This window comes from Lissotriton vulgaris, chromosome 1_1 (genome assembly GCF_964263255.1).
Source record: "Lissotriton vulgaris chromosome 1_1, aLisVul1.2, whole genome shotgun sequence".
NCBI classification, from domain to species: domain Eukaryota; kingdom Metazoa; phylum Chordata; class Amphibia; order Caudata; family Salamandridae; genus Lissotriton; species Lissotriton vulgaris.
Window position 1 is genome coordinate 1,822,232,748 of NC_141685.1, and position 12,603 is coordinate 1,822,245,350.

At 41.5% G+C, this 12,603-nt stretch overlaps 1 protein-coding gene across 1 annotated transcript in view; it reads left to right on the top strand.

The window, feature by feature from the left end:
* The window catches only part of LOC147751276 (tyrosine 3-monooxygenase-like), a 309,602-nt gene that overhangs the window by 244,634 nt on the left and 52,365 nt on the right, over positions 1-12,603 (top strand). The window contains exon 8 of the mRNA XM_086933182.1: positions 749-818. Coding sequence (XP_086789308.1) covers positions 749-818 — 70 coding nt within the window. The remainder of the gene's footprint in view (positions 1-748; positions 819-12,603) is intronic.

The following is a 12,603-nucleotide window of genomic DNA, read 5'->3' on the forward strand; positions in this document are numbered from 1 at the left end:
CATTTTGCAGTGCCCCACTAAATCACCTACAAAGCACAGGGATGTGTCATATCTACAAGGTTTTGATGGATCCCTCTGCTCCCCCCTTCACTGGTGCACAATTGGCTGTCATGCCCCGACGCAGACACCCTTCCGCCAAGGGTGCCTGCGTTGCGGTGAGTTTTTTTGTGCACAAAGGGACACCTTCCTGCACAAAAACAATCATAAGAGGTGATTTCCTCTTTCATTACGAGCTGCAGAATGCAGCATGCATAGAAAGAGGAAAAATCAAGGAGAAATGGAGAAATGTCTCCTTGTTGTGCCTCCCTATGCCTCGCCTGGAGGGTTTGCATTCTGATGCATTCCTCGTAAATCTGGGAATGTGTCAGGCTCCATGGGTGTTGCAGGGGAACACTCACAGCAACGCCCATGGAACCTTTCATGCAAAGTATTGCGCTTAAAGGGGCTGTATTTACAAGGACACGAAAAGCTCAAACTCATTTACTCTTACCTCTACAGTGGTGAGATTGTTTCTTCCTAATCATTTTCCTCCCCGGTTACTTCGTAAAGATTTTTTTGCCGTTTGTGTTTCTCTGTAATTACATAACTGTCCTCCAATGTGTGTTTAAAAAGTATCACGGCATTTAAACTGATTCATGGTTAACGATATGTAAACTAAAGCAATCATGTCAACATCAGAATGTTTCTTTCGCATCTACAGTCTCCAACTGAAATAATCTTCACCTGTATATATATATATATCTTTCAGTGACTGTTGTCATGAACTTTTGGGACATATTCCAATGTTGGTGGACAAGGAATTTGCACAATTCTCACAGGTAATTTTCAAACGTACCAGTGGGATGTGATGAATTTTTTATTAACTTCAATTAGAAAGACGCCTCGAAGTGGACTCTACTTTAGTAAAGTTTTTTTTTGTTGTTTTTCAAATCGAGGGAGAAAGAGTGTTCAAAAATGGGGTTTGTGGAAACAATTGTAATTTCTTTTTGCACATGAATTGAAGAGATTCAGCTGTAGCATTGGGAAAGTAATGCATATAAGACATCTGGTACATTCTCTTGAAATGCCAGTTAACGATGGCACATGTAGAGGCGAGGAGTCATTTCCATTTCATTCTGATTGCCAAAAGAGTGGTTACTTGATGATGCATATTTAATAATACCAACTTCTGCAATGTTCACATGACCTGTATTGTCCTTTATCTACTGGAGAAATGTTAGACCTGACTACCTAAAGATGGGAAACTGGTAGACGAAAAAGTCAGACTCTGTATGTGAATTTGTAATTGACCAATGCATATTTTTTTATGAATGGTGCCTTTTATATTTAGACCAAATCCGTTAGTAACAAGCACTGACAAAGCCAATAAGTATGTCTGCTATCCATCACCAGACTTTGGCTTTGTCGTTTTGTCATGGTTTTTGTCACTGTAAAACTTTATTGTTGGGGGTGCTGCCAGTGTACTCAAAATGTCTATAAAACATTTCTTCAGTCTCAAAAAGCTCAGATTGTTTAGTGGTATATACACATACTTTCTCTGTATGGTCCGTGACCAAATATAGATAGTAGCTTCTGGTGCACAACAGTATCACAAGTGTCAAGGGATATCTAGTGGGAACAAATCAAACAGTCTTCAGCACATAGGAGCAGGCATTTTTGTATTGGAAAAGTATAACGGAAAAATTCGCAGACATTTTGGGACCAATTCACACACTGCAATCTATGTGCTGAGATTCTTTCTCCACCTACCCTATCTTTGATGCAAAATATGAATACAAATTAATTTGACAACACCTTTAATGTTTCGATACAATGCAAGGTATGCGTGTTTTATAAGGTGTTAAAAAACATTAAAATATGCAATTGTACTAAAAAAAATTGTTCACTTTTGTTGCAAGGGTAGTTTCTGGCACTGAACTGAACTACATTGTGTGACAATGTTCGCCTTGGAAAAGGGCAGAATGCTGTCACTCACACTGACTGAATGGCTGAAGTGGCCTTTCCATTGACCCATGCTACATGCTGCAGTGGGCGGAAGATAAATGTGAATGAAACAACACATACCAATGGAAGAAGAGGACTGTCTATAAGCCCTTATAGGCAAGAACATCACACATGTAATTTTACTAACATTAAGAGGTCTTGTCTAACACCAGACCTAAAAGTGTGGATAAAACAACAATACATCAATGGAAGAAGGTGACTGTCTAAAATCCCTCATGATTAAGTAGATCATAATTTTTATAAAATCAAACGTTTTTGGCTAGACCTCATAAAAATGAGGGTAAGGACATACAAACTGAACTCCCTTTTATGGAGGGCAATTGTTAGATTTGGGGGTCTCTAGTTGGCACAGGTAGGTACTTGTGACAAATAGGGACCCTTGCCTCTAGTCAGGGTAAGGGGGTACACTCCTAAAATAACCCCTGCTCACCCCCTTGGTAGTTTTGCACGAGCAGACGAGCAGCTTATCTCAGGGGCAGTGTGTAAAGCATTTGTGACCACATACAGTAACCCAGGGACAACACTACAGATGGACACCACACAGGTTTTATATAAAAAATAAGTATACTTTATATAGATTTACCACGAGACCATAAACAACAAAAATACACAATACTGTTACTTTAAGATGGTAGATTTAGCTTAGCTAAGTTCAGTTCTTGAGATGCAACACTTTGCATCAATGTACCTTAGGTTGCGTTGCGCTTCCAGGACAAGCAAAGTCGCAGCGAGGGAAATGGGGCAAAGTTCAAGTACAAAGAAATAAAGACGTGAATATCTTCCAAATGCGGGCACACTTCTCCGGGGATGCCATAAGTTCTCGGTTCGATGCGTGGACTGCAGCAGCGACACCCTTGTTCAGAAGTGCGACGGCAACAGTTCCAACTGCGACACTCTTCTCCCATGATGCATGAAGCTTCCGTGCAATGCGACAACTACAGCAGTGAAATCCTTGTTCAGAAATGCGTTGGCAGCAGCTCCGACGGCGGCGCACTTCTTGGGGATGTGAGGCGCTTTCTTCGATGCGCTGCAATGCGACAGTTCCAGTGTCGACACCCTTGTTCAGAAGTGCGACGGCAGGCCCAGCGACAGTGACATGCTTCTACCTTGTTGCGAGACTCTTCTCTCGATGCGGTGCAGTGCGACAACTCCAGCGGTGACACCCTTGTTCAGAAGTGCGACGGCTGGCAGCAGCGACAGCGACATGCTTCCTCTTCATTGCGGCACAATTCTCTCCATGCGGTGCAGTCCGACAACTCCAGCGGCAACACCCTTGTTCAGAAGTTCGATGGCAGCAGCAGCGATGGCGACACGCTTCGATCTCGTTGCGTCGCACTTCCAGCTCCTTGCGACACGCAGTTCCTCAGAAGGCCCAAAACAGCAGCAGGCACTTCCAAAAGAAATCTGGGGAGCTGGGGGTTGAAGTCTGTTGTCCCTGAGACCTCAGCAGGAGTCATGCTCTTTTCCAAGCCCTTGGAGATCCTTCCCAAGTTGAAAGCAAAGTACACAAAGTTCCTTGCTCCTTCCTTTGGCAGTAAGGCAACCACTGCAGGCCAATCCCTCAAGCAGCACTTCAGCTTGGGAATAGTCTCTCCTCAGTTTATTCAGGATCCTCTCCTCAGTAAAGGTTTCTTCTTGTAGTCCAAAGTGATCTAATTTCATGGGCTCAGGGTCCCAATATTTATACCCCAAAATCCTTTGTTCTCTGAGGGGAGAGGGACCTTTGCCCAGTCCAACCCAGTTCTGAAGCACACTGTTTACCAGACTTCTTCTTTCCTTTCACAATACAGGGCAGGCACATCAGGCGCCCCACAGGAGGTGGAGCCAGCATTGTGGAAGGCAAGTACAGTCCTGGAGCACTTTGTTTACAGGACTCCTTCTCTTTTTCAGTGTGCAGGGCAGAGACATCAGCCGCTCACCAGGAGGTGGAGCCAGCATTGTGGGAGGCAGGCACAGCCCTATTCAAGGTTCAGGTGCAACTCTTCCTTCCCATCTAGATGCAGATCTCTCTATTCACCACTGGGCTGACTCATCCTGTCTCTTGGAATCCCCCAGCCCTATCACTCACAAAACCAGACAAAGGAATACACAAACTAAGGCAGACTCGAAAGGTTAGACAAACAAATACCTTCTTTCTAAAAATGGCATTTGCAAACACAGAATGTTAAAGTCAACTTCACTAAAAGATGTCTGTTATCATTCTGAGTTCAGGCATACTAAACTCGAATTTCTACCATGTTCTCTGAGTCAGTTAGGATTATAAAATGTAATAATTCTAACAGCCCATTCTGGCCTATGGAGAACAGGTAGCCTTGCAATAGTAAGACACGAAAATGTCTGTAATTCACTGTTAGGACATGCCACACACATCAGGGATTGTCCTTCCTTATACTTACAATGCACCCTACCATAGGGGTGACTGATATGAAGAAAAATGAAGGTTTAGGGACTGGCAAGTGGGTGCACTTGCCCAGACAGCATGACACTACCAGACTGCACACAGGCTCTGCAATGGCAGACCTTAAACACATTTTACTAGGCTGCTTCTGTGGGTGGCACAACCAGTGCTGCAGGCCCACCAGAAACATTTGGATTTAAACGCCCTGGGTACACTCAGTGCACTAGACTAGGGTCTGACAAGAATACCATATAGCCAAACACGGAACCACTGATTAATATATCAATTTACAACAGGCATCACTTGCACTGTGGCACTGGATAGCAGTGGCACAGTGCCTAAAGCATCTAACACCAGCAAAAATACATGAGGCAACAGCAAAAATGGAAGGGAGACCCACACCAATGTTGCCAGGTCTAACAGCAACACAGAGGTTTCTCAATCTTTTTTCACCTTCCACCTCGATAGCACAGTCTTCATCTACCTTACTCACCCATCTTTAACATGCAACCACAACATTCCTTGTTGCCATCAAACTCTGAGCGTGTGTTCAGTGCTGTTTTTTTTTTTTTATTAAGATTGTAGGCAAACGGTATTAGTTAGTCTTTCAAAAGTAAAAAATCAAACTCCTGTCAAGATAAACACACAGGGCCAGATTCACAGAGGGCCTCCGCACTTGTGGTGGAGGTCCCGGAGTTGTGGTGGGGGCCTCCGCATTGCAGTTTCTCATTGCAGTGGTTCCGCCACGACTGTGGGGCCCCTGCCACGAGCGCCGCAGCCCTTTGTGGATTAGGCCCACAGTTTCAATTGTTTAAACCTGGGCTTAGTCTTGATAGCTATTGTACAGAGTAGACATGCTTAAGTTAGGAAAGAAAAGCATGTAAAGTATTTAACAACCAAAATAATTAAACTGTCAAAACAAATCATAATAAAAATCCCACAACTAATTTCTAAATAACAAAAAATATTTAATGAGAAAATTGAACAAATTTGATTATTTAAATCTAATAAGGTGAACTGGAGATATACATTTTTATGTTTTAGGGCAAAAAACACCTAGAAAATGTATAGCACCAATCCAAAGTCAGTCTTCGCGATTGCACTTTCATCCTTACAATGATGGTCATAGTTTCTGCCCTCTGACTTAGTCTTTTATATGGATGTCAAATTCTACTAGTGGGGCAAGGTTTACTGCTATATTTAACAAAATTCTCTCAAAGTCGGATTGCCATTGGATGCGGTTTCGCTGAAGGCTTTGGCTTTGTCGTGAAAAGCTTTGAGCAAGTAAATAAAATTCAAATGTCATCCTGCCAAAGTATTGTAATTGGACAGATACGTTTGTGCCTTCCACCATCTGTTTTTTTGAGCTCAAACACTTCCAGCAGGGCAAACCTGGCAGCTGTAGTTTGGCATGTTGCAGAGCAGCTAGATACCTTAACCACAAGAGTATGCTCAATTCCTTTTATTGGGCAGCAAAATAGCTTCAAACAGGATCAACCTGATTTGGCCTCTTTACCACATTGTTATAACAATCTTTCAGCATCTCAGGAAAGAGAGACACATACCTGGATCCCATCTATTGTCAGTCGCCAGAACTACTGGTAGTGTGTCCCACTCCAAGCTCATCGGGTCAGTAGGCTCTGGCCCCTTTGTGTGATGTGAGTTATTTTGAAAATTGTAGTTCCATAAAAAGGTGAGGCCCTCCTTAACCCACCTGTCATGACCTGTGCTCTGCCCCCTATCCACCCACCATCCTACCTTTTGTCTCTCCCCATTCATCAAATGCTGTCTCTCAGCATTTCCACAATGGCTAAGACACACCTCAGGTGAAAATGCCCATGTCTTTTATGTGTAGTGACTTATTTGAAAATTCACCTAAAAGAGTAGTTTCATAGTATAACATTTCATGTATTTTTCTTTTCACAGGTGTTTTTGTGTGTTCCTTTAACACAAGCCAATTGCCACCCACCCACTGTAACCTCTCTTTGGCCTTTTCTTCTCTCTCCTCCCACCCTCTTACCCGGACACTTGAGGTCTTGAGGTCCCATGGCCAAAACGCATGCTCCTTTCCCTTACCCCCATACTAATCTACCCCTAAACTCCCTCTAAAGACCACATACCTTCACTGCCCTAAAGCACTGTATTCCAGTGGGGTGTTTCTCAGTGTCCTCTCTAGAACATATTTCCTGGATGTCTGGTACTAGTATATTTCTGTAGCTGTGTTTCTGGCAGTTCTGATTGGGCTTCATTTTATTCCAACAATTTTATTTACATTTTGTATATATTCAGACATAACAATGGGAAGCAACAGTGTAGTGAGATACAATAATGGGGTAAAATAAGAACACTGGCAACAAAGAGAGGCTTGTCCTGACAAGCCAACAACATCACTATAAAAACATTCCAGTGGTATAAAGGATTTTCATATCTTTCCGGATGATGTTAGGGCGTAAATCCAACATTCAATAGACTGGACATGCCCTCAGTGTACGGGTTCGGCAAGCATGTACCACTGCTATAAATAGGTTGATGAAAATCAAACTAGAAGTCATGTGGCACAAAATACACAGGGAACAAAAAAGAAGCCTTAGTCATGGAAGGTGAGGGTTAGCCTAAGGAATTGCAGCTTAGGTTGGGCCCCGGTATAGAGGGGTTTGTCCATCCGGAGAGAGATTGGAACAGAATTGGAGAGAAAGAGGCTCAGAGCTGTAATGAGATAGGGATAGGAGCAAGTTAAAAATTAAAACTATTTAAAAAAAGAGCAACCTATTAGGGGAGAGTGCCATCTTTGGGAGGGCACCTGTAGATTCTACAGCAATGTATCCCATTCACCCACCATGAACAGGTAGGCCTCGGATTATTCACTGTGCAAGGATTTGCTCACATCCACCACCCATTTTAAAGTAGCCCAGCAGTAAGCTTCACATTTGGGGGGGATTGCACTAATTCATGGTGATGGTTTGCTTAACTAGTAGAAGAGTGAGATTAACAAAATGGCCCTTGACCTTGTTTTTTTTAATCATTTGTAAATGCCTAGCATAATGGCTACCCATTCCAGTGGGATAGGCTTCTCAGTAAGGCAGGAAGGTAAGCCCAACTGGGTGGTCTCCCTAGAGCAAGTACCCCGGCCGCTTGTAACCAATAAATTCCAGTGTATAAGTGCATTGTTACTCATTGTTGACTCAAAGAGCACATGCCTTGGCTGCCTGTAAACAGTGCATTGATGTGAATTCCTCCAAGGAGTAGTTTCTAGAGCCTTACCCTGACTTTGTTTAACCTTTGTGTTCTGGTTGCTTGCTTGTTGAACATTGCTGGTTGGACCTCTGTCCCTCCAGTGTCGATTTGAAGTTATATGTATCCTGGCTTCCTGTAATTAGTGTATATCTGTGAGTTGCTCATTTGTCACTTTTGGAAAGACCTCTATTGCTTGTGGGTGAACTCTACAGAGCAATAACCTTGGCTGTCTGTAACAATATGATTCACATGGGTTTCTTTTCTTTTGCTCTTTGGTGAACTCTACCCTAGCTGCCTGCAAGTGCTGCATTTTAGAGGAATGCTCTTTTGTGGCTTGTAGATAGACATCTAGAACATTTGCCCTGTTGTCTGTACACAGTGCATTGTTCGGGGTTGATATCTCTCCCTCAAACCCACCCAAGAAACAGAATCTATTTTCTCTCAAGGATTGCTGGCAAGACCACATGCGCAAATATCTCTCATTCTACTTCATTCCTCCCCAGGCATTAAAACACAATAGCATTGGCCCATGCATTACATTCTACCACCCCTCATTCCAAAGCCCTTCCTATTCCTATGCCAGGAGAGGTCTGAAAAAGAGTGAGAGATGTTTGTTTATGAGGTATTCCTATCATCCTTGAGAATGAACAGGTTGTTCCAGTAAAATTGATAAATGCACTGTCTTGTAGCATGGATACCTTTCACTGAACCCTTTTAATGCACGTGTTGTCTGTAGTCACTGTTACACGATCTAGTGGCGTCTATTAGCAGGTAATTGTTGTATGCTCTTTTTGGTCCACCAACATCCTTTACCAGTTCCTCTGATGGATGAATTATTTTGGGTTTCTGATGCTAATTACTTGGTACATTGATGCATGTACTCTGTGGGGCCAATGAGAGCCACTACAGGGCCCATTGATGCCTGGATTGTGTGTGGCAACTAATACTAGGCTCTGATGCATGTGCTATGGGGCTGATCACATGTAGGTAGATAATTCTGATTCAGCTTGTAGACATAGTTACTGGCCATATTTCTGTTGCCAGTCCCATGGAAACTATCTGGCTACGAAATATTTTGACTGGGCATTTTGCCGGTGAAATATCAGGATACATCTTTGGCCGAAAATAGTGATTAACATGGACATTGCCACAAAAAGCCAAATCCCATAAGTATTCTCCATCCCAGCTGCAAATCTGGGACTAGGCCAGTTCATGGGCGGGAATACTAAACGTAATTGTAACACTGTATCTGCCATTACTGTGCCTACTTGATGACTGTATAGTGAAACTGCATCAGAGATGTGACCTCAAAGCCCCGGGACAAAAGGGTTATGTTTTTTTTGTTTTCTGTTTTTTTTATAATATCTTTAATAATTTAAAAAGGACATATAAATAGTTAAATACAGTAAAAAGTAATACACTGACAAAAGAGCAAAACAAAACTCAGTTGCAATACTGTCATATGTAACTCCTAGATAACAATGCAAATAGCATGTTGAAAAAACAATATCATAGAGGAACCATATTAAAAAGTCAGATGCATCACTTGATCAAAAGAAAAAAGGAAAGGAAAGAGGAAAAAGAGAAAGAAAGGAAAGAGAAAAGAAGAAAGAGAAAGAGAAGAGAGTGAGAGTGAGTCTCCTGCTGCAAAAAATACGGGAAAAATAAATTAAGCAGACGACACAAAGGGATATTGCACTACCAAATCCTTCGAAGCTAAGTCCACATATCTATCCAAAGATCTCCATACCCCACTAGAAATAGAGGGAGAAAGATGATTCTCCTCCACAGAGGTATGAGCCCCACGGAGAAAAGAGACCGAAACCCACCATGTATGGTAGGATATGGACCCAACAGTTTTCCACTCCGTAAGAATAATCTTCACCGCAATTGTCAACAAGTCTAATAACTGCATATCTAAAGAATCCAACGGCAATGTTAATAGTGAAGCCCATGGACCCAACAAAATTAGAGGTAAAGAAAACTGAAACTGAATGTTAAAAATTAGCATGAGATACTTATGAACCAATTCGTAAAAAGGTTGGAGTAAAGAACATCAAAAAAACATATGCTGATGTGTACCAGCAGCTAAGTTGCAACTCCAACAAAGATCATTATCCTTAAGATTGAGAGAGTGCAGGGGTACCGGTGTCCGATTGAGAGAATTTTTTTTAGACTGAATTAGAGAGGGGGCAATCTTATTACGAAGAGAAAGTCTCCCAATAATTTGCCAAGTTTCTGGGGAGATATGTTTAAAAAGATCATGGTCAAAATGATGTAGCCATTTGTGTTGTGTAACGGTAGTCAACACAGGCAGAGTGGAAGATAAAAATGTATATATCTTAGAAGTCACACAACCTGATTTGTACCACATAGATAGGAGAGTAACTGTATGGGAAACTGAATCAAAATTAACCTTAGCAACAGCAACTTTGACTTTCAAAAATGTAAAAAAGTCTAAATTAGTAAGACAAAACTGCAGAGCTAAGGAAGAAAAAGGTAATGGATCATGATTTGAATCATAAAGATGATGAACTAACGTAATACCCTTGTTAGCCCAGTAGGCCACCAAAGTCGAGTCAATATCAATCTTAATTTTAGGATTGTGCCACAAAGAAGACCATCTAGACTTATGAATTGGCTTAGATACTTTCTTGTCAGTAGCTTTCACCACAGCAATGGTATCTAAAATAATAGCACGAGAAAAAGGAATAGATAATGTGGACGCAGTTAAAAAAAGAGGAGGTAGGTAGAGGAGAAGATAATTCTCGATCAATAAACACCCATGACGGAGTATGACGAGGATCTGTAGAGAACCAAAGAGCCCCTTGGGAGGCTAAAAAAGCTACTTGGTATCGATCCCAATCAGGAAAATTACATCCTCCCATGTCATAAGGTTTCCTCAAATGTTTATAGGCTATTCTGGCTCTCTTATCACTCCAGAGGAATTTTGAAGTGAGGGAATCAATTTCATGAAAAAAAGACAAAGACAACTTAACAGGAAGCATTGAGGACATAAAGTTAATAATGGGCGTTATCATCATCTTTAACGTTTGAAGACGTCCCCACCACGAAATATATTTAGGTGACCAAGTATCCAGAAGTTGATGAACCTTAATTAAACAATACGCGTTGAGGGTAAACATCTCCATTTTATCCTTATTGAAAGTATATCCTGAAACAGTGGAAAATAGATTAATAATCTCGGAAATAGCAGGAATTGCAGTAACTATATCATCAGAAAAAATTAGCACATCATCTGCATAGGCAGCTGTTTTGATACAGGTTGAACCAAATTGAAACCCTTTAATATCTTGATTAAGATTAAGTAGACGAAGAAGAGGGTCAACAGATAACAAAAACAAAAGAGGCGATAACGGGCACTCTTGTCTAGTACCCTGACACAGATTTAAAAAAGAAGAGGTAATTCCGTTAACCCTAATATTTGCCTTAGGATGTGCGTACAAAGACATAACCATATTGACAAAGTAATCTCCAAGATTGTGGGCTCGAAGTACTGCATGTAAAAAAGGCCAAGAAACCTTATCAAAATCCTTTTCGGCATCGAGGGCAAGAGCCGCCGCAGGAAGGCTGGATAACTTTTCTTTACCCAGGATATGACAAAATGTTCGAATATTATCCCTAGCCAACCTACCTTTAACAAAGCCATTCTGCGATGGGCGAATAAGCAAATGAATATAAGGTTCCAGACGTTTGGCCAGGATCTTGGCAATTATTTTCGCTTCCATATTTAGGAGAGATATGGGGTGAAAATTCTTAGGATCCAAATGATCTTTACCCTATTTAGGGATTACCACAATAGTAGCCTCCGCCGCAGAACCAGAAACCGAGCCTGATGAAATAAAGTCATTGAAAACATCTTTGAGACGAGATACAAAAGATGAAAGAAAGGTCTTATAAAACAGAATGGGAAACCCATCTGAACCCGGAGCTTTCCCTGAGCGAGTGGATTGATAGCGTGAATAATTTTCTCGGATTCAATCGGTCCCCCCAACTTTACTCCATCTGAATAGGAATCGATTTTAAAAATTGTTGGCATTGATCAAGAGAAGATTGACTATGAGGAGTGTATAATTTGCTATAATACTCACAAAAGACCTCAAGGATTGCTTTAGTTTGAAATTTCCTAGCTCCAGAACTGTCATTTATACAAGATATCTGTGCTGAGTTGATATTAGACTCTTGGAACACCAATACCTTCCCTGCTCGATTCTTTAGAAGTAGCCGTTTGGACTATATGAGAAAAGCTAAAGTGAGGAGAAGAGAAAAAAGTGGTTGCTACCAGTGGGATTATGTAATCGTCACACATCAGTAAGATTAGCGGAGGAACACATTAGTCATCTGTTTGTGAGCCCTAAGGGGACGAAATTTAAAAGCAGAGTGTCTGCCCAAAGTGGGATCCATTGGGAGATTAAAGTCCCCTCCAACAATCAAATTACCATTTTGAGGAACATCTGAAAGCTTTTTAGTAATAGAACGCCAAAAAGATGGATCATTACTAGTAGGTGCATAAATATTCATGACATAGATATCAAGAGAACCATTGGTAAATGAGTCAGCAACCACCTACCCTCAGAAACATGTCCCGCAGTAACAACAGTCAATCCAGAATTTTTGGAAATCATAGTCACCACTCCATTCTTCTTTCCAAAGGCCTCAGAACAAACAACATCAAGAACCCACTCCTTTCGCAACAATAGAGCTTCTTTATACGATATTTTTGTTTCTTGTAACAGTACTAAATCACTAGAAAGGCTTTTGCAATAATCCAAAATGTTCGCCCTCTTCACAGGATGATTCAGACCACGCACATTAAGTGATAGAACTTTCAAGCCTGGCATAATTGTGGAAAATCAAAAAACCAACTACTACTTGGTGCCAGAGAAAATAATCCCATAACAATAGCATCTGCACAACATAGACAAGACAGAACCAATGAAGACACA